Source organism: Hyperoodon ampullatus, assembly GCF_949752795.1.
Source record: "Hyperoodon ampullatus genome assembly, chromosome: 1".
NCBI classification, from domain to species: domain Eukaryota; kingdom Metazoa; phylum Chordata; class Mammalia; order Artiodactyla; family Ziphiidae; genus Hyperoodon; species Hyperoodon ampullatus.
This window is the reverse complement of record NC_136914.1, coordinates 42987765-43010171: the sequence shown is the minus strand read 5'-3', so window position 1 is coordinate 43010171 and position 22407 is coordinate 42987765. Positions and strand designations below refer to the sequence as shown.

Below are 22407 nucleotides of genomic sequence, written 5' to 3'. Positions count from 1 at the left end.
CAGGCTATTTCCTACTTAGGAATAGCAAGGGCAAAGGCCCTGAGGTGAGCGTGTTTGACATGTTTTAGGAGCATATGCTGCTGGAGCACAGTGAGCAAAGGGAAGAGTGGTAAAGATGAGATCAGAGGGGAGGAAAAATACCAAGGGAAGCTGGAAGTTGCTGTTTACTTGAAGATGAATTACCCCATCCTCTTATTTGTGGATATGCTCACTTCCTACCCAGTGCTAGCTAACTTTAGCTGCACACTGACCCCACCTCTCCATTTCTCTTTAAGTCTCTTGGTAACTCCTTGGCACGCTGACCCAGAGAAGTTACCATTCTAGATTCTTTCTAACCCAAAGCCTCCGTTTTCTTCCCTTAACTCCTCTACCCTGTAACCTCACAAAGTTACACGCACAGTTATACCTCATATTTAACATAATCTGACTATTTTAGGATAATTTCCCCCAGAAAGAGACCCCAACACAAGGATCCAGGAATCCCAGGACGCACTGGAAGGTGAGAGCAGATGTGACATAAAAACGAGAAGGGAGCCAATACAGGTGTGTTATGAGCAGGTTAATACTGTGTGCAACTGGGGTTCATGCCCCCTTGGGGGTGGAGGTATCTCTGGAAGGTAGTGTAGACCATACCTCAGAGCTGTCCCATCTCAGAGGGGAGGGCATTCAGTATTTATCCACTGCCTGCCATCTGTCATCAGTTGAGGACTGTCGCAGGGGTGCTATCCCCACTGGTGCTGCCGTTCTGCCCTAGATGTGGGTCAAGGCAAGCTCCTGGAGAGAGATAAAGGCTGAAGGCACTTGCAGTGAGAGGAGTCAGCATGTATGGAATGCTGAGAGTCAAGGGGATTTAGCAGGGGCACCAATGACATTCTACACTTCCTCTCCCCCTGGCTTTACTGTAACATGGACTTATACCTGTGTCTACTTTCCCATCCTTTCATTCATTTTGCCAGCTACTCTCAGATACAGCATTTTATTTCATCTTCTTGACCAGAGAATTTGGCCTTGCCCCAGTTTTACGTAAGAAGAAACTAAGAGGTTAAGAATAAGTAACTTCACAAAAATTACCCAGCTTGTAAGTTCTGGGACTTTGATTTAGAGACTCTAAAATCCATACAATTTCTAGTACAGCAGAAATCTAGGGGCAGAATCTTGGGGAACACTCATCATTATGAGAAATATCTTGGAGCAAGAAGAGATAGGTTCAGAGTAGCGATAGAGGGGTTATTTTGGAGTCATGGGGGATTCTCCTCATTTAAGACTGGTCTCCACCACTCTTCCCTACTTTCATTTCTATTGACATAGCTTTCTAAAGCTTACTGGGCCAGAATTTTATGTTTCCATCCACAGGCCCTAACACAATTTCTAAGAACAAAGATCAGATACAATGCAATTTTCAGAATTAATGCCTGGTAATAATGTAATGTAATGTAATAAGTGCTCAATTGTATTCAACAATTATGTATCAATCACCTAAAATGTACCAAGTACTGGGTTAGATGCTAAGAATACAATGATGGACCACAAATATTCAGTGACAGAAGGCATGAATCAATGAAAGACATGGTCTATTTTTAAATATCAACTATACCACATTCTCAAACTGGCTTTATATGGAACCATCAACTAATGATGGCCATTTAATTTTTGCAATTAAGATGAATCTAGTACTCAGTATTTTTTTTTCTCAGTCTGGATCTGTCTATGTTTAGTTTCAAAATTTAACAATAGCAGATAATGTTGATGTGAAAAGAGCATACTCTTCATAGGATGGCTGTGAAGATTAAATGAAATAATAACTGCCAAATCCCAAGCATTTTATGTAATTTACCACACTTGCCTGTATACATAGATTGCAAATTCCACAAAAATACTCACTGATTCATTTTATTTTATTAAAATTTTTTTCCAGCTTTATTGAGATAGATTGAGATTTTGAGATAATTGACATATAATGTGATATACAAGTTTAAGGTATACAATATAATGATTTGATGTATTGCAAAACGATTCCCACAATAAGTTTAATAATGTCCATCACACATAGTTACAATTTTTTTCTTGTGATGAGAACTTTTAAGAGCTACTCTCTAGCAACTTTCAAATAAGCAGTACAGTATTTTCAACTATAATCATGCTGTACATTACATTCCTAGAACTTACTTATAAGATACTGGTTTATTTTAATTTACCTACATGTATATCCAGCTTTTATAATGCTTAGCACACAGTAGGTCTTCAATTAATGTTGATGGGCTCAGTGATAAATATAGATATTATTAGTTCAATTTTAAAGATGACATAAACACTCAGAGAGCTTGAATGATTTTTCCCAATTTCTCCAAGCTAGTTGGTAGCAGAGTTAGGACAAACGAGGTCTTTCTAACATTACTGTGCCTAAGGGCCTCTATAAAGCATGCAGCATAGTGCTGAGTACACAGTAGGCCATCAGTATGCGCTATTCCTTCACCAATGCCTTGTTAAAGAGGACACCGGGACAAAGGGCGACTCTGCTGCTTCTCTTCCAGAGCTCCACGCGATCTTCCTGTTCTTCAATCCTGTCTTGACTCGTATTCCCCTTCCACTCCAGAAAACGTGGATGCCCCCATGGCTCAGGCCCTGGCCCTGCTGACCCTCTGGATGTTGGCCTGCACATCTGCGATCACTTCTACTCAAACTGCACCCGCCAGCGACGTGACCTTTAGATGCTGCCCAGTTCGCGTGGCTGAGTGGTTCCAGTACTGCTGCTCTGCGAGGCATGGGGAAAAGAAGACTAAAAAGGAGCCTACTTCCCCCTCAGAAAGTATGGAAAATGCAGAACTAGGGAAGTTCTGTAAGTCATGGGGAAAAGTTTGTTCAGGGTTCCAACTCTGCCCTTTCACCTGTGCCCTGCCTTGACCATTGTGGAGTTCCCCAGTCTTGATAGCACAGTTCTCAGTGAGCAGAAGCCATGCAGTCAACCGATCACTTGGGGTCTGAGAGCCTCCTGACCAATCACCCCAGATTTAAAGATACAGTCACTGCTTTCTTTATCACGGTGGCTTTTGTCCTGTACTAGATGACTTTAGGTTATTGATCTGTAAACTTCCGAGGGACTAATTTTGGCTTCATTACTTATGAATGTTAGATGCTGGTGATGTATTGTGAAATTGCTTGGGGCGAGAAGCCAGGGGGGGTCATGAGAGCTCCAAGTTTCCAGACCCTTCTCCCCTTGGAAAAAGGCCTCTCAAGTAAAGAGCTTTGCAACTGCTGCTACTGTTGCCTCAAGGCACCTTGGTGAGAGTGCCAGGAGCATGGATTCTGGAGCCATAGGTATCTTGGTTGTCTTGTGGTTTCAGAATGATCTAGTTATGTGATGTAGGGTGGCACTTAGCCTTTCTGAGTCTCAGCTTCCTACCTATAAATGGGGATGATGTCACCTGCATCATGGAGTTAAGGTTAAAGGAGATAACACCTACAGATTGCTCATATTCAGTGTTAAGAAACTGGTGTTTATTATTATTATTGAAAGGAAGACACCTGAAAGGATCAGAGCACAGTTAACACCTACCGGGTCTTCAGGTCTGTTTTCTGAGAAAAGAATGTGAGGTCTTAAAGCCAAAGTCCAAGGGAAGCTGAATTCTCCTGTCTGCAAGGGAGTCAAGGATGTTTTGTTAAGCTGCCAAACTTCCCCATGGTTGTTAAACAGAATATGAAGTCCTGTGTCAGTTGCCCTATAATTGTTAATAGGAAAATACTTGAAACAAAAAGGATCATATGCATGTACTAGGTATAGCAAAGGAGAATGGGAAACTGGGGAAAGGTGTAAATAATGTCCAATTATTACTGCATTTCTGATGTTGTGTTAGGTGCTTTTTGTTAGGTAACTTCTGTTACCTCATTTAACTCTTCATATCTTCCATTATTCCCCCTTGGGCCTCTTGGCACTATGAGTTACATAAATTATTCCCATCTTTTTTCCAAATTGAGATATAATTGCCATTAATGTTGTATTAGTTTTAGGTGTACAACATAATGATTTGGTATATACATGAATGTATGGTGAAATGATCACCAGAGTAAGGCTAGTTGACATCTATCACCATACATAGTTAGATTTTTTTTTTCTTGTGATGAGAAGTTCAAGGTTTACTCTCTTGGCAACTTTCAAATATATAGTACAGTGTTATAAACTACAGGCACCATGTTCTCCATTACATCCCCATGAGTTATTTATCCTATAACTGCAAGTTTGTACCTTTTGACCACTTTTACCCATTTCACCTGCCTCCCAAACCCCACCTCTGACAACCACCAATCGGTTCTCTGTATCTGAGTTCCGTTTTTTTTTTTTTCTGTTTTGATTCCACGTTTAAGTGAGATCATACAGTATTTGTCTTCCTCTGTCTGACTTATTTCACTACTCCCATTTTATAAACAAAAGGAAATGGTGGATCAGCCTCACGAAGTAATTTGCCCAAAGTTACACAGCAAGTAGGTGGCATTTGAACTCAGAGTGTGGCTCCAAAGCCTAGAGTCTTTCCTTTATACCTAGGAAGGGGAGGTCACGGAGACTTTTTCCTGAAGAAAGAAGACAGAACCATCACACTGAGGAAGCCAAGAGCAGCCCAGGAGAAGTAGGACAACTGCAGTGTCCCCAGAGGTGTAGCCAGAGAAAGATCTGTGGAGTTTCCCCACAGGGACTTTCTCTGGGTAGATTACAAATTCTGGGAAAGCTTGGACCTCCCAAGAAGTTTCTGGCTGTACCTGGTCCAACCAGACTACATCCCCAGCACCCAGAAGTAAGAACAAGGAGAAAATCAAGAATGGACAGTTGTTGCCTAGTGGCCAGGGAAGGTCTCCATATTGAAATAATTAAAAGTAGACTAAACAGTGGAAAGACTTCTCTTTGTCTTGTCAACATTGCTCAAGTCAGCCAGAAATTAAAGCAGAGGGCTTAAGAAGAGACAGGAGGTAGAGAGAAGAAGGAAGCTGCTTTTTCTCTGTCTTTTCTCCAGTTCTTCTCTCCAGAAACATATAGGAATAAGTTGAAGACATTCTCCAGTCATTGCTGTCGTATTTAGCCCTCCAGTGACAGAAGGCCAAGGTGCAGGCTGGTACCCAGAAGAACTGAAATAACTGCCAGGTGCCCTGAGCTGGTGGGCCCTGCCTGTGGCACAGGCTGGTACCGCCTTAGAGTCCAGAGGCACAGGAAGAGCTGGAAAAGTAGGACCATTCCCAGCTGAATGTCACTCTGTATCACCCACTTCCTGGGAAAGACTCAGCTTTGAGTGGACATCCACAAGATGGATCTTACACTGGTTCTCAGCCATGATAGGGAGTTCTACATGTCTCTCAGATTACCTGTCAGTATCTGGAAAGTAGGTACTATAATTAATATCTATTCTGTGGGTTCCATCACAAAGACTTAAACTGGTCTCTAGTTATCTTCAACAGACAGGATTCCATAATAAGATTCCTGAAATTGGAGAGAGAAAAAAAGAGTGAGAGTGAGAGAGAGAGGAACCAAACTTTCCATCAGATACCACAGGACAACAAGTGAACACGAAGGCTCTTGATATTCAGGCCCAGAGAAGGCTCTTCACTGAGGGTTGATGGTCCACTTATCCCATGCACTATTTGCTGCATGACTTTCCCATGTAATCAAATAATACATAATCGGGCAGTTCTTGGGAGCTTGTCCTCATCTCTGTACCAGTCTATATGTCTTCAAAGCCCCTACTAGTTAATTTCTTTAATACCTGGTTCAGAGTTTCCATTCCCGGTGATTCCTTCCCTGACAGATCCTATCAATCCTTCATTGGAGCTCTACGCACCTTTTAATCACCAAACTTCCTTCCTTCTTTCCTTAAACGTTTTTAAATGTTTTAAAATTAGTAAACCAATAACTGTTAAAATTTTATAAAACACAAAACTTGGGGAAAAAAATGAGTTACCTGTAATCAGACCACCCAGAGATGAACAGTTACCACTGTCATGTATGTTCTTCCAGTCTCTCTGGTTTTCTGTTTCTCTCTGTGTTGTTAGCATGTTCTTTTTTTTCCTATGTAGCAAAATATCAAGAATCTCTTTTATACGTGTGCCTGTCTATCTGCCTATCTATATCTATATCTATTGGGTAGGCCAAAAAGTTCATTTGGGTTTTTCCATAAGATGTTATGATGCATAGTAGTTCACAGCATTTTTAATAGCATCGTTACAGAGCATTTCACATTTTACTGTAGTTCATGATAAATAGTTAGCACTCACATAGCGCATACTATTCATTGGGTTGTTCTAAGTGCTTACATGCATTGATCTATTTAATCTGTTTAAACTGAGGTGGTTGGTTTAATTATTACTATCAAATTTCACAGATAAGGAAACGGAGGCACCAAGAGTTTAAATAATTTGTCCATGACTAGTATGTTTAGAGCTAGAATTTGAACCTGAACTAGACTGGCTTTAGACTCTTAATCACTGCCGTATAGGACTCTAACAGTTTTTAATTGAGCATCTAATAATCAGCAGTTTCTTTAAATATTTTGTCAACTCTGGAAGTCAGGAGCAACAGTGTGAGAATCTCGTCTGAGGTCAAACATCTTCAAGGTGGGGCAGCCAGGTCTGCCTGTTCCCCACACCCATCCACCACCACCACCATCAACCCCCAACACTACCACCAACACCAGCACCACTGTCACCACCACCATCATCCCTCCCAACACTAACACTATCACTACTGCCACCACCACCATCACCAACACCACCACCATCACCACCATCACTACCACCACCATCACCACTATCACTACCACCACCACCACTGCCACCATCACCACTATCACCACTATCACCACCATCATCATCACCACCATCACCACTATCACTACCACCACCACCACTGCCACCATCACCACTATCACCACTATCACCACCATCATCATCACCACCATCACCACCATCACCACCACCACCATCACCACCACCAGCATCATCACCATCACCACCACCATCACCACCTCCATCACCACCATCACCACCACCACCACCACTGCCACCATCACCACTATCACCACTATCACCACCACCATCATCACCACCATCACCACCATCACCACCACCACCATCACCACCACCACCACCACCACCACCATCACCACCACCACCACCACCACCACCATCACCACCATCACCACTGTCACCATCATCACCACCACCACCACACTGTATTTATTAATTAGCTGGGTGTCTGTCTTTACTTTCTCTTTCTCATTCCCCAGAATATCAAGTCTTCGAAGTCAGAAAAAAGAGAAGCTTTATTCATCCTATAACCGCAGCACCTAGCACAGTTCCTAGGCCATGGTTACCATGCAATAAATACTTGAAGGAATAAAGGACTCACAGACTTGGTTTGACTGACAGCAACCAAAGAAGACATTTTGTATGAAGAGATCAGTCAACACCTGTTTAAACAGAATGTGCAATACATGATGTGAATTTGTCTCTGTAGACTTGACTCTCTAACACAAAGCAAAATGAAAAGTTTAAATTTTCCGCTTTGAAAACCTCTAAACTTCGCGTGACAGATGTGGCCAGGAGCACTGGTATAGGCTACTTATGCTCTGGCTGCAGTTCTCTAAGGGGAGGTGTGACTTTGGCTCCTTCTTGCTCACTTCCCACCCGGACCTTTGTTCTCCCCACCTTCTACCCCTCTGTGGCATGCTCGTGTATGTGGGAGCTGATTTCATCTCAGTATCCTTTGTCAAAGTTCTCTTTTGTCTGGTGGTTGATACTGTATCAGTTACTTCAGGGCAAGCCCAGAGCTCTGCAAGTCACCCTGGCCATTATTTATTGCCACATCCAGTTCCACAAAGCTTGTGCCAGAAGAGGACTCCAGCAGGTTTTGATGGCCCGTTCTCCCTCATGCATAATTGTATTTGTGTTTTAAAACTCATGCAGCTGAATGGGCTGTTTTGGTGTCCTGGGTTTGCGGACTGGGGATTTCTTTTTACTGTTTACTGCAGCAGCCGTTCGGTGCTACTCCTACTCTGTAACTCTCCTCACTGGAAAGTTGCCTCTCTCCCACTTTTGACTTTGCAAAATCCACAGAAACAGGCAAACTCTGGTCTCGGAGCAGGGCTGACCCTCTGGTAGATAAAACTGGCAGAAAGCTTGAGTTTGTCGAAACTAGAAGAAATATACCACTAGGAAAACAGCTTATGCACAAAGCAACGAATACTTCCTTTATGTTCATAGTCCCACGGGAGATGTACAGAGAGTGGGTGGGAAAGATCCGAATTTGTCAGTTTGCTGGGGTGGGTTGAGAAGAAATTTGGGGTACTTTCCGTGGTTCATAAAACACAAGGTTTCATATGCAGGAAATTGCCAAGAGGTCTGCTTTATCTTCTTGCCTAATTGCAAACTAGAAGCGTTGACTTTCCAACATCCAAAAATCCCCCAAGTGAATCAAATAGAAGCATGGTAGGCCTTCCAAACCGAGCCAGAGGATAACAGCTAACATTTATTGAGCACTTAAGGTATGGCAAGCTCTGTGCTATGTGCTTTACTGAAACTGACTTGCTGAAGCCTCACACCTATCTGAATCTGAGGTAATAAATGCTATTGCCATCCTGGCTTTACAGATAAGGAAGTCAAAGCACAGAAAGGTTAAGTAACTTGAACGCTCACATGTCACACAATTATGAGTGGTGGGCAGGAAACAAGCCTGGGGAGCTTTATATATCGCTGGACTCCCATAATCAGAGAACACATTTGACAAGATCACACTGATTTCAGTGAGCGTTTTCCTTGAAGATATCCAAGGCCAGTCTTAGAGTTACTATCACTGTGAAGTACTAAAATAAGTATCGTTTATTTACTCTACAAATGCTCATTGAACACCTTCTATCTGCCACTTGCTGGGCAAGGCTATGCCAGTGTAATTACTAGTAACTATTTCTGATTGAATTAAATCCTTCATGTGCTTTATTTCGTTTAATCCTCACAACTCTTTCAGGTAGTTTTTGTTATTATCAGGTAAAGAATTGATGTTGTAGGGTATACAGAAGTAGAAATATAACACTGTACACATGAAACTTACATAAGTCAATGTTACCTCAATTAAAAAATTAATTAAAAAAAGAATGGTGGTGTTAAGAAGTATTTGTCAAATATGTGCTGCTATAAACACTGCCATCATGGGTAGTGGAGTCAGGATTTGGACCCAGTTTGATCTGACCCCAAAACCAACGCGTTAAAGACAAAGTAAAATTGTAGGTTAGCAATATGACGTGAAATTAGGGAAATGGAAAAAGAGGATACATAGAAGAAAAGTCTGAATTATACTACTTAAACATTTCCCTCAATATGCCCTGTTATAGCTTCTCATGAACAAACACCCTGTCACTCTAAGATGAGGTGTACAGATCTCCTGCCTTCTGCAGTTCACCAGTCACACAGATCAGGACTCCTTCCATCTTGCTCATTGTCTCCTCTTCACAGTCTTCCAGGGACTAAACTTAGTGCATAACGAGATGACTTGAATGTACTCAGCCAGGTGATCCCTGGAAGAGTTAATATACATTTCATGTAAATGCAGATGGTACCGGGAATCGTGAGAAACAGAGGATTAAATTAAATGATCCATATGTTCCATTAAGAAAGGTTTTTCAGCAACAGTAAGATTCCTGGACCGTGACAAACATTCTATAGACAATGAAGATGTTTCTGAACAATTCATAATTGTCCCAGTTATTCTGAAACAATTAAAATAGGTTTTGCCTTTGGGACACAGAGCCATGGGGTCCACTTTGAACTCGACCTGCCACCTTGTGGAAATTGGAGGCAATAAAAAACATGGCCCTTGAATAATACACTGTAATAATAATATGATCTGGGCTAACATTTTTTGAGGGCTTATACGCTAGGCACTATGCTAACCATCTTTTTCTTTTCTTTTTTTTTTAATTGAAGACCTTTATTAACGGGTGCTTTCAGTTTGCTGACTATTTTGAAAAAATCAAGCTGTAAACTTTTATAACAAATTAAAAATGAGATTCTTAAAAATCTCAACTTGACCAGATATGAAACAATTTAAAAACCTTTAAAGGTGTATTGAGAAAAACCAGGCTTTTTTAAAAAAAAACCACGTTTGTCATTACATTTTAGTTTCTCATTACTAAAAAGAGACGTCTTTAGGTAAAAATAATAAAAACCCCATGCTGCATAGATAACGCAGATAGTTCTAGTTATTCGGTCAACAGGCAAAAAGCAAGCACTTTAGTCTTTAGCTCCAATCTTTTGTTCATTTCTTACTGCTGGAATTTCATATTCATTTCTTCTTGTTGGATGACTAAACCGGATGATGGTAGAGATGGTAAGCCAGCATTTACTCAGCCCCGCCCTGCTCAGCCTCGGGAGCGGAAGCATTCTCAGCTGGTAGATATGCTGCTTTTGTCTCTTTGCCACCGTGTGGTTTAGGGTTTTCTGGGCGTCTGCGTCGGTAATTGAAGTTGCGGCGGTACCGACGTTGAGGGGGCGGCTGACCTTGGGTCTCATCTCCTAGATTTTCCTTATCTTCTTCACTGCCGTCCTCTCTGCGCTGTCTTTGGCGAGGAGGGCCCCTGCGGAACGGTGGTCTATAACCCCGATACATATTCTGTGTCACTGGTCTACCTTGTTCTCCTGCACCCTGGTTGTCCGCACCCTCCATCACCTCTCTCTGCACGGGAGGGTTGGAACGCTGTGCTCGACGCCCATAGGGTCTCCGCATGCAGTAAGGTGGGCGCCTGCGGTAGGGCCGGCGCTGTCGGGCCTGGCCTTCCGGGGCATTCTCGGATCCCTCCCCCTTTTCCCCACTCTCACTCTTCTGGTAATTCTGCTGGAGGTTGCGTGGAGGACCCCTGCGACGTGGAGAGCGGCTCTAGGGGTCGCGGTCTGCGGCACGTTCACCGCCTTGCGCTGGCACCGCCCCAGGGCCTGCATCGTTTGCTGCTCCGCACCCTCTTCTCCTTCATCGAACTCCACGGTCTCCCCGTCTCCTACACCGCGACGGTACCTCCTGGGGTTCTTCTTCTTTATGGCAGTCCGGTGAACAAATACATCTTCCTTGGGGTCATTCCTGTTGATGAAACCACACCCCTTTCTCGCACTGAACCATTTTGCTGTTCCCCAAACCTTCGATGCGATGGTCTTCTCGTCCCCGCCGGCAGGCGCCGCCGCTGTGAGACCGCCCGGGCCGCCGCGCCCTGCGCCGCCGCTGCCCGTCGTGCGGGGCTTGGGGTCCGCAGCTCTGAGAGCGGGGGGCGGCGGGCGGCTGCCGGGTCTCGGCCTCGCTGCTCGTGGCTGCGGCGACCGTGACTGGGGCTCCCTGCGGCAGCTGCGGCTCCTCCCGGGCTGGGACGGTAACTAGGCCGGCGGCAGCGGTGAGGCTGCTCGGGGCTCTCTGGGGTCCGCCCTCCGCTCCCGCTACCGGTCGAACTCTGTGTTAACCACCTTTTAAATGTTTTCTTGTGTAATGATCAAAATAACTTTATGAGGTAGGAACTACCACTGTCCCCATTTTAAGGGTGAGGAAGAGGTGACTTAGCAAGGTCAAGTAATTTGCCTACAGTCACAGATCTGGGCAGCATGACCTCAGGGCCCGTGCACTAAACCACGCACTGTCCTGTGCTCTATACAGCCCCTCTCATTCTCATGTAGTATTTAAACATTTAAATAAATATTGCAGTTCTTTGGAAGGGTCAGTAATAACCTTCCATCCTTAGATAGCCACCTTCCATCAGAATCATCAGAAACATACTTTTAGCAGCTACCAGCTGGCCCAATGCATAGGAGGCAAGGAGGACAGTAGAGCTGGAGGAGCGCTTTCCTTGGAGTCTTTCATTATCTCAAAGTTCCTTCCTCTTTGCAGGGTTCTGTCCAGTGATCACCACTCCCTTCATGTTCTTATGTTTCTTCACACTCACTCATGCACAAACACCATCTGACCTAGATCCTACACCTTGGTTTTCCCACTGTGTTACCTTGGGCTAGTATCCTAACCTTTCTGAGCCTCATTTTCCTCATCTGTAAATGGCGATAACACTGACACATATAACCATGCTCTGAGAATAAATGAGATCTAAAATATCTAGCGTAGTACTCAGCACATAGTAAGTCCTTGATTCATATATACAACAAAAAATGATAATTTTACTATCAATTCTACAATTCTACATCACATTTGAATAGCATTCAGTACTTTTCACAGTAGCTCCAAGCATTATTTTCTGTGCTTCTTACATCAACCTGGTGCAAACGGCAGGAAAGATCTACGACCCCACTTTACAAATAATTGTCATTAAGATTTGTCATGTACCTACTCTGACTAGGGAACTGGGCTAGGAAGTTAGAGATGTATAACATTTACATTGACTTTCACAATGGTTTAGTAGCTATCCTTTTTTATGACAAAGTACACAGTGAATCCCTGGTGAGATAATACAAAACATATATATTGGTCTCTGCCCCTCATTCATGGCACAGGGCTCTTAAAACCCATGTAATTTCCTAAGTGGTACGAGCATTAGGAGTATCTTTTGCCCTAATATTTGGTCTTTGCTAATGAGGCGACTCTGCGTGGCTCCTGGATGAGGGCTGGTCATTGGAAAGACAAAGCCATGATTAGAAGCTTGGAATTTTCAGCCCTGCCCCTCGTTTTCTTGAGAAGGGAAAAGGGCTGAAACTGGAGTTAATGATCGTTCAAGCCTACGTGATGAAGCTTCTATGAAACTCCAATAGTCTGGGGTTCGGAGAGCTTCCGGGTTGGTGAACACCTGGAGGTACTGGGCAGGGGGATGGGGGGGTGGGCCTAGATGGGGCATGGAAGCTCCATGCCTCTTCCCACCCACCTTGCCCTACGCATCCCTTCCATCTAGACGTTAATCTGTATCCTTTACCATATTCTTTTATTATAAACTTCTAAACATAAGTAAAGGTTCCCCTGAGTTCTGTGAACCACTCTAACAAACTGGTCACACCCAAGGTGGAGGTTGATGGAAACTCCAATCTTTAGCCAGTCAGTCAGAAGCACAGGTGACAACCTTGACTGGCACCTGAAGAGGGGGGTAGTCTTATAGGACTGAGCCCTTAACCTATGGGGTTTGCTAGCACCAGGTAGACAGTGTCAGAATTGAGTTGAATTGTAGGACATCCAGCTGGTATCAGAGCATTGCTTCTTGGTGTGGGACCCACTCCCCATCCTCATCTCCACCCCAACCGCTGCCCGACATGGGAAATTGGGGATCAGAACCCGTTAAAGGGAAAAACCCATAAAATGATGCTTCCCCTACTTCCCCCAGGGCAATTTTGTGGCCTCCTAGAAATTATACTTATGAATATATGACTTACACAATGGAGTGATATGTAGCAGTCAGAATAAATAAAATACATGACATGCAATGCTATAGATGAGTGCCTTTTACGTGCCAAGCACTTTCTAAACACTAGGGATATAGCAGTGAATGCAACAGACAAAAATCCCTGCATTCCAATAACTAAGTTCTAGGGTTGAAAAGAACAGTGGCTTTGGAGTGGGATAAATTCCAAGGCAAAATAGTGGTTAATAGCCTGGACACTGTGAGTTGGGCTGCTTGGGTTTAAATCTTGGCTCTTCCAATGGGCAAGTTACTTAATTTCTCTAAGCTTCCATTCCTGTATCTGTGAGTTAATGCCTACATTGGAAAGTTCCTTGAGGATTAATGATTTATCATATACTACACTGTTTAACATAGTGCCTGATATACAGTAAGCACTCAATGAGTATTAGCAATGGTTTATTGCTTGGTGAGACACTTACTTACCAAATCACTTAAGCCAAAATCGTGAGGGTATACTTGACACCTGACCCTTTTGATTATTGTGTTCTGTCAATTTTACCTCCTAAATACGTCTTGAGTGTGTATATTCCCCCCTCCCTTTTTCTCCCTTGCCATTATCTTAGCTCAGGCTGATGCTTCTAGTATTAATTAGATAATTAATTTGCCAAGTGGGCTCCCTGCCTTTAGCGTTCTTCTCCCAAACATCCCTCTTCCTTGATAAAAAATTTGAGCACATCCTTTCCCTGATTGAAATCCTCCTTGAATGCTCCTTCCATGACTCTCCCTTGCTTATAAACTCTTTAGCATGGTCTGTGAGACCTTCATAATCTAGCCCCTGCCTATCACCGGTCACCTCCCCTTGTACTCTAAGCCTCCACCACATTGGTCTCTCTCCCTAAACAGATTTTAAGCTCTTTGGGCAAAGGAAACGAGTCTTCGTTCCTCTGGTGTACCCAACACTTACTTAGCACAGGGTGTGTCACATGGTAGGCGAACTGAAGTCTATTGAAGAATGGTTGCAATGCTGTCATGATCATTTTGGTGTTGCTTGGTAATATAGTAAATGATAACATGGTAATTGAACACTTGCCATGTCCAGGCACAGGGCTAAGTGCTTCATAGGCATCATTTTACTTAATCTTTTTTTAAAAAAAACAAACCTAAGAGAGAGGTAAGTGCTGTTAAGATGAGAAAACTTTGGTTTAGCAGGGTTTCATAATTCCCAGCATCACAGAGTGGTAAATGGTAGGGCAGGATGTCAAAACCTGGTATGCGGATTCTAAATCCCTGTGCTTTGTTCCCATAAGCATTTTGGAAATCTCAGAATGAGAAATAACTTCTCCATCTTTCTGAAAGGTCTCAGAAATGTTGACCAGTGGAATCCACTGATTAAAAGTTCTGGACATCACTATTTCTGTTTCTCATACAACTATCATTTCTATTTTAGTTCAGACTAATAACTCCAACTAGAATTTTTTACCTTATATATCTCCTTTTGGTCTAGGTATTTCATCCTAGGTCCCTTTCAAAGGTAACGTGAAAGATTTGTTGAAATGTGTAGTTTTGCCAACTTATTTTAGAGGAAAAGCATATCTTAGAAACTTGATTCTAAACACCCCTTCTGGGAAAGTAGGATTTAGCATGAAACAACCACAATTCATGCTTGCCCTTCAGATGGGCAATGGTTAGATCAGTAGTTCAGCAGATGTTTTCTGAAATAAATTATTATGCATTGCCACTGCTCTAGCTTGATCAGACGAGAAAGGGGAAGCCAGGATTACATACATACAGCCAGGATTACATACATTACATACAGTTTTTATTCCTTTCTTAAGGATGAATGTGATTAATAGGACGATAGACAAATGGAAGCAGCAACAGCTTTATAACCAAAACATGTTTTAAAATATCATTAGTCGTTGGTGCCAGGTACCAAACAATGCTAGTTGATGATAACAACAAACAGATTACCTTTTACAGAGGCAAGAACTTGTATTACACTGTTTTGCATTTAATGTTTTAGAACTGTACAAAGGGTCTCACTTCCAAAGCAGAAATATAATTTGGATAGTATTAGCAGATCCTTAATATCATTTAAAAATTTCATTTATAAATGGCTACATTATGATGAGATGTTCTACGATAATAATCACTTTTTTGTTGTTATTATTATGGAACAATGAAAATTTCTGTTAGGGAAACAGGGTGCTCTTGACCCTTGCTTGTACTTGTAAACACTGCGAGAAAGAAGTAATTAGAGCTGTGGGAAAAGTCCGTCATGGGAGCAGGCAGCCTTTAGAAATGACATTCTTGACTCAGTCATCTCCTCCACAGATCTTTACGAGTGTGACTGCATAGTCTCCAGAAGTATCTGACTGCAAGGAACAGGACCGATGGAGAGAAGGACAGACATGGCGTAAATAATGAGGGGACCATGAATGAATCAAATCGCACAGCACTAGGGGATTCGCTGGCGTGTAAGGCTCATGACCTGTACCATTTAGTGAAATGCGCCTGTAATTCCATCATCCATTCACACCTGAGTGTAATCCTGTCCCAGCCTAGCATCTTCTTTATAATATATGATGTTTAAATTCTTCCTGATATACTGCAATTAAATTTCAATTTGGGTTTAAAAAAAATGAGTGCTTCGGGTTTCCCTGGTGGCGCAGTGGTTGAGAGTCTGCCTGCCGATGCAGGGGACGCGGGTTCGTGCCTGGGTCCGGGAAGATCCCACATGCCGCAGAGCGGCTGGGCCCGTGAGCCATGGCCGCTGAGCCTGCGCCTCTGGAGCCTGAGCTCCACAACGGGAGAGGCCACAACAGTGAGAGGCCCGCGTACCGCAAAAAAAAAAAAAAAATGAGTGCATCAATTACCTTATATTACATAATCTTATTTTTCTCATAAAACTTTAGAAAATTATAGTTTTAATAGTATTTATATTAGTATTTATCAAACACTTGCTCTTCTAAGGGTTAACTACTTTAACCCTTATAATAACTCTGTACAGTAGATACCATAGTAGCTCCACCTAACAGATAAGTAAAACGAGAAAAACAGAGGTTGGGAAATTTGCCCCAAACTATATAGTGAATAAATGCAGAGGGAGGATTCGAACCCAGTTAACCTGGCTCCTTAACACCAAACTATACTTCCTGACTTAAGAAAGTGAAATGAACTACATCCCCACAGAGTATGTTTCCCAGTTCCTCTCTCCTAGGCTAGCCAAAAAAGGATCTTGGTTCAGAAAAGATACCAGGTGAGATTGAGGCTTACAGTACAAGATGCCATGTTTGTCATGAGTCTGGGAGTTAGAAACCTGGGAGTCATCCTCGACTCCTTCCCTTCCTTCCTCCTCACACCAAGATGTCATACCAAGTCCCTTAAGTTTTAACTCCTAGATATCTTTTGAGTCTTTGCTCTTTCCTCCTTTTGTATTACCAGTAGCTTTGCATCACTATTTTGTGTTACAGTCAGAGCTACTCTAATATGCCTAATATAGTAACTCATCACCCCACATACCTTCTATCTTATGTCCAATTCATTCTCCACAGACACAGGGATCTTTTCTAAATATACTTCTGGTCATGACACTATGTGCTTAAAATTTAAACACTTCACTGGCCTCCCGTCGCTCTTAAGCAAGACAAAATCCTTAGACATTGTCAGAAAAAGTCCTGAATGATCTGGTCCCACCAGCCTCAATTTTCATTAATGTTTCCTCCACCACGAGGTCTTTCCACTTGCAATTCCTTTTGTTAGAAGGCTCTGCTGACCTCTGACCCCCACAGCCTTCGCCTTGTTAAGTCTAGTCATTTTTAGATCTGAATCATAACCTTCCTATAGGTCAAATCCTCCTGTTATGTGATCTTATAGCACAATCTCCTTTACATTGAACATGGTTGTAATTTTACATTTATTTCTAATTCCATAAGGACAGAAAACTTTTTTCTTTACTTACAATTGTAATCCTGAACCTGGCACATAATATACATTCACTAAATATTTTAAATGGAATGAATGAAATACTAATTCTGTGATCTCAAGTCTTCCTTTCAACTGAATGCATATTGCCACTCAGATTTTATTTTTCCATATTCCCAAGGTAGACTCCTAATCAATCAAGTGCCTCATTAATTCTTATCCTCCTACTTCTCATCATATATATGTTTCTAGAGCATTCCCCTTTGAGACTCTATTGACCGGCATAGCACCTGGCTCATAGGAGGCACTTAACACATGCTTATTCACCTGAAAGGCAAGCTCAAGACCCATTTCCCAAGAAATATTCCCTATCTAATCCCAAACGTCTTTTACTCTCAGATCCTATACTACTGTCCTCTGTACCCCATAATCTAGTATTTAACTGCATGTTGTTTCATATTATTTCTTTATGTCAGCCACTTTATTCTCTCTTTAAAAAAAAAATTCTTTGCATTTATAATATCACATTTTAGTATGTACTATCAATATGAAATATTATTAGGCAGAATACTGTGGTAACTCATACTATTATCTTGTAATTGTTTTATTTATGCCCACCTCAGTCTCCACATAGATTATGAATTAATTGAGGGTAGCTATTATATTTTCCTTTAAAGACCCTGGAATTATGCTATTTATTAAATAGGTACTCAACTTGTTGATAAAGGAAATCTACCCAAAACTGTAATTTCATCCAATTTTTAAATTAAGATCCTATTATTAAGTAATAAGAAATACAGATTTGTTCTCACCCACTCTCTTCCTCTTCTCCTCCCCTCCAGTCATCATTTGAGAAAGGTGTTAATGAGCAGAGAAATGTCTAAATTAAAGGCGGAAGGAAGAGGAACCCAAGGCTGGGATGATATACAAAATGGAACTCTAGCTCCTGAATTACAGAATTTTAACCATTGAAAACATCCTATTCATCAGTCTTGAAAATGTAATGAGATTACCTGATAATGTAAGTTAGGTGACAAAAGTGAAGAAACCTTAGATAATTTTAAATTACACACTGAACTCTGCAGCAATGGATTTTTCTTTTCTGTCAAGATACACGTTGCTTAAATGTTTCCTAATACAGTAAGCCTCAATTACCCAGACCATGGAGGGGGACAGGGAGAGCTACCAGTTAACTGAATTTCCTAGTTTGCCAAGGGTGAACTGAAGGCTTTTTTCGTTGCAACCCTGTTACTGGCAATCTTTATAAAACATATGCCTCTCCTTTTCTGCCTTGGTAAAAACAATTTGGTTAACGTTACTGTATCTTTCTCTGTTGATTGAAACTATTGTAATGTGTCAGATGGATTCAAATTTCGTTGAGTATGAGCAGTTGATGAAATCTGCGCTAAGCCCTAGGCACAGCCTGACAGCTGCCTTTTTGAATAAGTTTTCTGTTTCAACTTAGGCATGCGTCTTTTCCTGCAAAGGTTTAGTGCAAAAACAACAGCTCTAATTTAAAAAAAAAACAAAAAACAACAACGATTTTGGTGAATGAATCTAGTTGACTAACTGAGGTGCAGGGGAAGTCAATTGGTAATATTTACCAAAATTATGGATATATTTACATCTGTCTCAGCAATCCTACCAACTCATGAGAACTTATCCCTCAGATACACTTGTACCTTATGAAATTGTATATGCGTATTGCAGCATTGTTTATAATAGCAAGAAACTTGAAACATCTGTTGATGTGGTAGGTACAAATATACAAATAATGGAATGATATGCAGCTGTTAAAAAGAATGAGAAAGCTTCCTATATCCTGAAATAAAGAACTCCAAGGTGCAGAACGATTTTATCTTTTGAGTCAAACAAAGAAGAAATTTAAAATATGTACTTTTCTTCTACTGTCAGAAAGAAAAACTGAAATAAATTAAAATACCGCAATATAAAAAACAGATTAAGCAACTTGCATATGCAATTCACAAAAGAAGAAAAATTAGTGGCCACTAAACCTGAAAAAAATGTTGAGTGTCTTTTATGTGCCTGGGATTTTAGAGCTGAAAAATAATCACTGTCTTTAAGGGATATTTTGTTATTACTCTTTTAAACTCAGGAAACACATTTACACACTGACAAGAGAGAGAAACCTAAGTCACATATCTCCATGTTTTGAGAATTATAAGGGAAAAAGGATGGGTAGAGAGAGGCATGATATGTTTTGCTAATTTTAAGAAGAGACTTACTTCAATTGCTGAATGTAGGGAATAGCCATACTGCTTCTTAAACTCTGCTCGAATGTCCAAAAGGTCAATTTCTGATCTGGAAACCATTATTCGGTTCAGAGTAAACTCATCAGTCCCAGCGCCCTGTTGAGAAATGCAAGTGTCCACAATACCAATCTCATTGCTCACAAAACAACATACAGAACTATATTTACAGGACATAGATAATGGTACGCAAAATATTCAACCACAGTGACTCTCCTTCACTCATTTTTCATCAAACATCATCATTCATTTATTCAAGAAATATTTATTGAGCATTTTGTCTGTGCCATCGCATTGTCAAATGCTGAAAACAGAGATGAGATGCCCCAGTTAAACTTTCAATTTTGTAAAGGATACAGGCGAGAAGATGGGCCATTACAATAAAACCCGACATACGGGAACTACTGGGTACTATGGGAGCATATGCTCGGGAGGCCTAAGATAGGTCAAAGATTAGGAAAGGTCTGTTTGAGAAAGTGGTATTTAAGCTGGGGCCTAAATAATCAGCCAGGGGAAGAAGGAATGGAGTTCTTACAGAGAGGAAAAAAAGTGTTCCTGTACAGGAAACAGCATGTGTGATGGTTTAGGGCAAGAACATAAATAATAAGAAGGAACGGCAAGAAATATGTCTAGAAAGGCCAGACTTTGTAAACCGTGAAATGAAATTCGACTTTATCCCAAGTGTGAAGAACTACTGCAATCTGTTAAACATGAGAGTGTTGAGATCAGATCAGATTTGTGGTTTCAGAAAATTCCTTTGACAGCAACAGTATGAAGAATGGACTGCAGGGCAAGAGTGGGATGAAGATAACAGAATAAGACTAGAAGCTTTGGGACCCATCCAGAGATGATTACATAACCAGAGAGAGAAGGGGAGAGACAGAGAGACAGCGACAGAGACAGAGAGATGATGATGATGATGGCCTGACCTAGAATAATGGCAGTAGGGATGGAGAAAATGGATAGATTGAAGAGATGCTCATAAAGGCTGATTGACAAAACGTAATGATATATCATTGGAGGAGAATGAAGGAGAGGGAAGTGTAACATTTCTCGCTGAAGAGTTAGGTGAATAGTGACACTCTTCATTTATTCATTCATTCAACAAATGCTTATTGAGCACCTCCTATGTGCCAGACATTGTACCATGTGCTGTGCAGAAGGTAGTGAACAACACAGATGATATCTCTGTTCTCAAGCAGTTTACGTTCTAATAGATGGAGATGGACAGTAAAGACAGTGAACAAGTTGCTCAAGTACATGGTAATAAGAATGATGGGATGGAGTGTGAATGAAAGGAAGCCAGCTGACTGGTGTAGTGAGGGAAGACCTCTCTCAGGAGGTGACATCTGAGCTGAGACCTCAGAGATGAGAAGGAGACCGCCATAGGCAGACCTGGAGGAGAGAGGACGACACATGCAAAGATGCTGCTGTGGGAAGAGGCTCAGCACAGTCAAGAAACAGAAAGAAGGCTGATGTGGCTGATGCGTAGGGAACAAGGCTGGGGAGGAAAGGTATAACTTCAGCGAGTTGGGCAAGGCTAGTTCCTGTTGGGGTTATCCACTGAGATGACTGAATGCAGGATGGGGAGCAAGATTGGGGTGGGAAGTGAGGTGAGGAAAATGATGTGTTTACTTTGGACACAGCTTTGTAGGAGCACATGGACTTCCACAGGACATGTCCAGGAAGAAACTGAAGTAAGCACCTTCTATGTGCCAGGCTTAGTCTGAGGGTCTAAAGACATAAAGAGCAAGAAAACCTCCTGAACAGATTCCTGGAGCTCCCCATCTAGCAGTGGCAGCAGACGAGAAAACACAGGGTTGCTGTATCATGAGAGGCTGCTGACGCAGTTTGGTTTAAGTAAGGCAGCTTGAGAGGCTACTGGCTCATGCTGGAGGTCTGTCATCCTAAAACAACTTGACTGCCCACATTACCGTGAAGTGGGGGAAATGATTTACTCAACACTCCAGCGTACCTACGTCTGTAATGATTAGGATACTCATTAGCAACCAATGAGACAAATTACTAGACACATTAGCTACAGAAGAGAACTCAACAAGGTGGAAAAGAAATACGAAATTCCATCAACGTTAAGCAATATTTTTACATTCTCCTTGAGGGAAGTTAAGAATATACATGAAATTTCCAGACCAACCTTCAAAGCTTGGTGCAGTCTTTTAGCTAAAAAGGCAGGCGTGTTCCTTGCACAACAGACTGTTATAAAGAAGCAAAGTAATGTTCAGTTTCATTTAGTAGAAATTGAGTTACTCTACAGTAATACGTTTAAAAAAATTTTTTTCAAGTAACCATACCACTCTCCTCCCCATTCCTGGCTTTTCTTTAGAATGAAAGAGTGAATGAATGCTTAACCTGAATTTCAAAGCCTTATAATGTCATATTTGCATGGAACTTTAGCACAGTAATTATCCTTAGCCACAGGGAAAATAAAATTACCTGCCAAAGAAACTCTCACAGCCGCTGACTCATTTCCAGATCTCAGACACACCAACACCTACGCTTACATTGATAACTCCCTAGGGTGTACCATTGCTCCGTTTCTAGCATCTTTGACTACTGATGAATAGCTTGGGTCTAAAGACTGCAGAGGTGTTGCTCCAAATAGCTCATTAGGTAAGCAGGGGCACTGCAGCTCAGTTTAAAACCAGTTTTCCAATGGAAAGATTTTCTCTTAAATGACTGGATTAGAATTTATAGGTTGATTAATTACATTAGAACCAGCACCTATAATCTAAATTCAGTCATCAAAAAAATACTACAATCTTTCAATTCTTTATTTTGAAATAACAAGTAAAGCAGAATAAGAAAAAGATAATAGACAAAAGCATAAGCAAATTAATTATCCTTTAAGTAAA

At 41.6% G+C, this 22407-nt stretch overlaps 1 protein-coding gene and 1 pseudogene across 2 annotated transcripts in view; both read right to left on the bottom strand.

Moving 5' to 3' along the window:
- Window positions 1–10369: 10369 nt before the first annotated feature.
- LOC307057356 (Y-box-binding protein 1-like) lies at window positions 10370–12895 on the bottom strand (annotated as a pseudogene). Its single transcript has 2 exons — window positions 12873–12895; window positions 10370–11462 (listed from the first exon to the last, which is right to left on the bottom strand). The product of its transcript is annotated as a Y-box-binding protein 1-like (transcript).
- A 2303-nt stretch (window positions 12896–15198) lies between these two features.
- The window catches only part of ANXA3 (annexin A3), a gene marked incomplete at its 5' end in the record, with an annotated part of 38784 nt that continues 31575 nt past the window's right edge, over window positions 15199–22407 (bottom strand). The window contains 3 exon segments of the mRNA XM_079710519.1: window positions 15199–15715; window positions 19511–19633; window positions 21690–21748. Coding sequence (XP_079566645.1) covers window positions 15656–15715; window positions 19511–19633; window positions 21690–21748 — 242 coding nt within the window. The 3' untranslated portion in view covers window positions 15199–15655.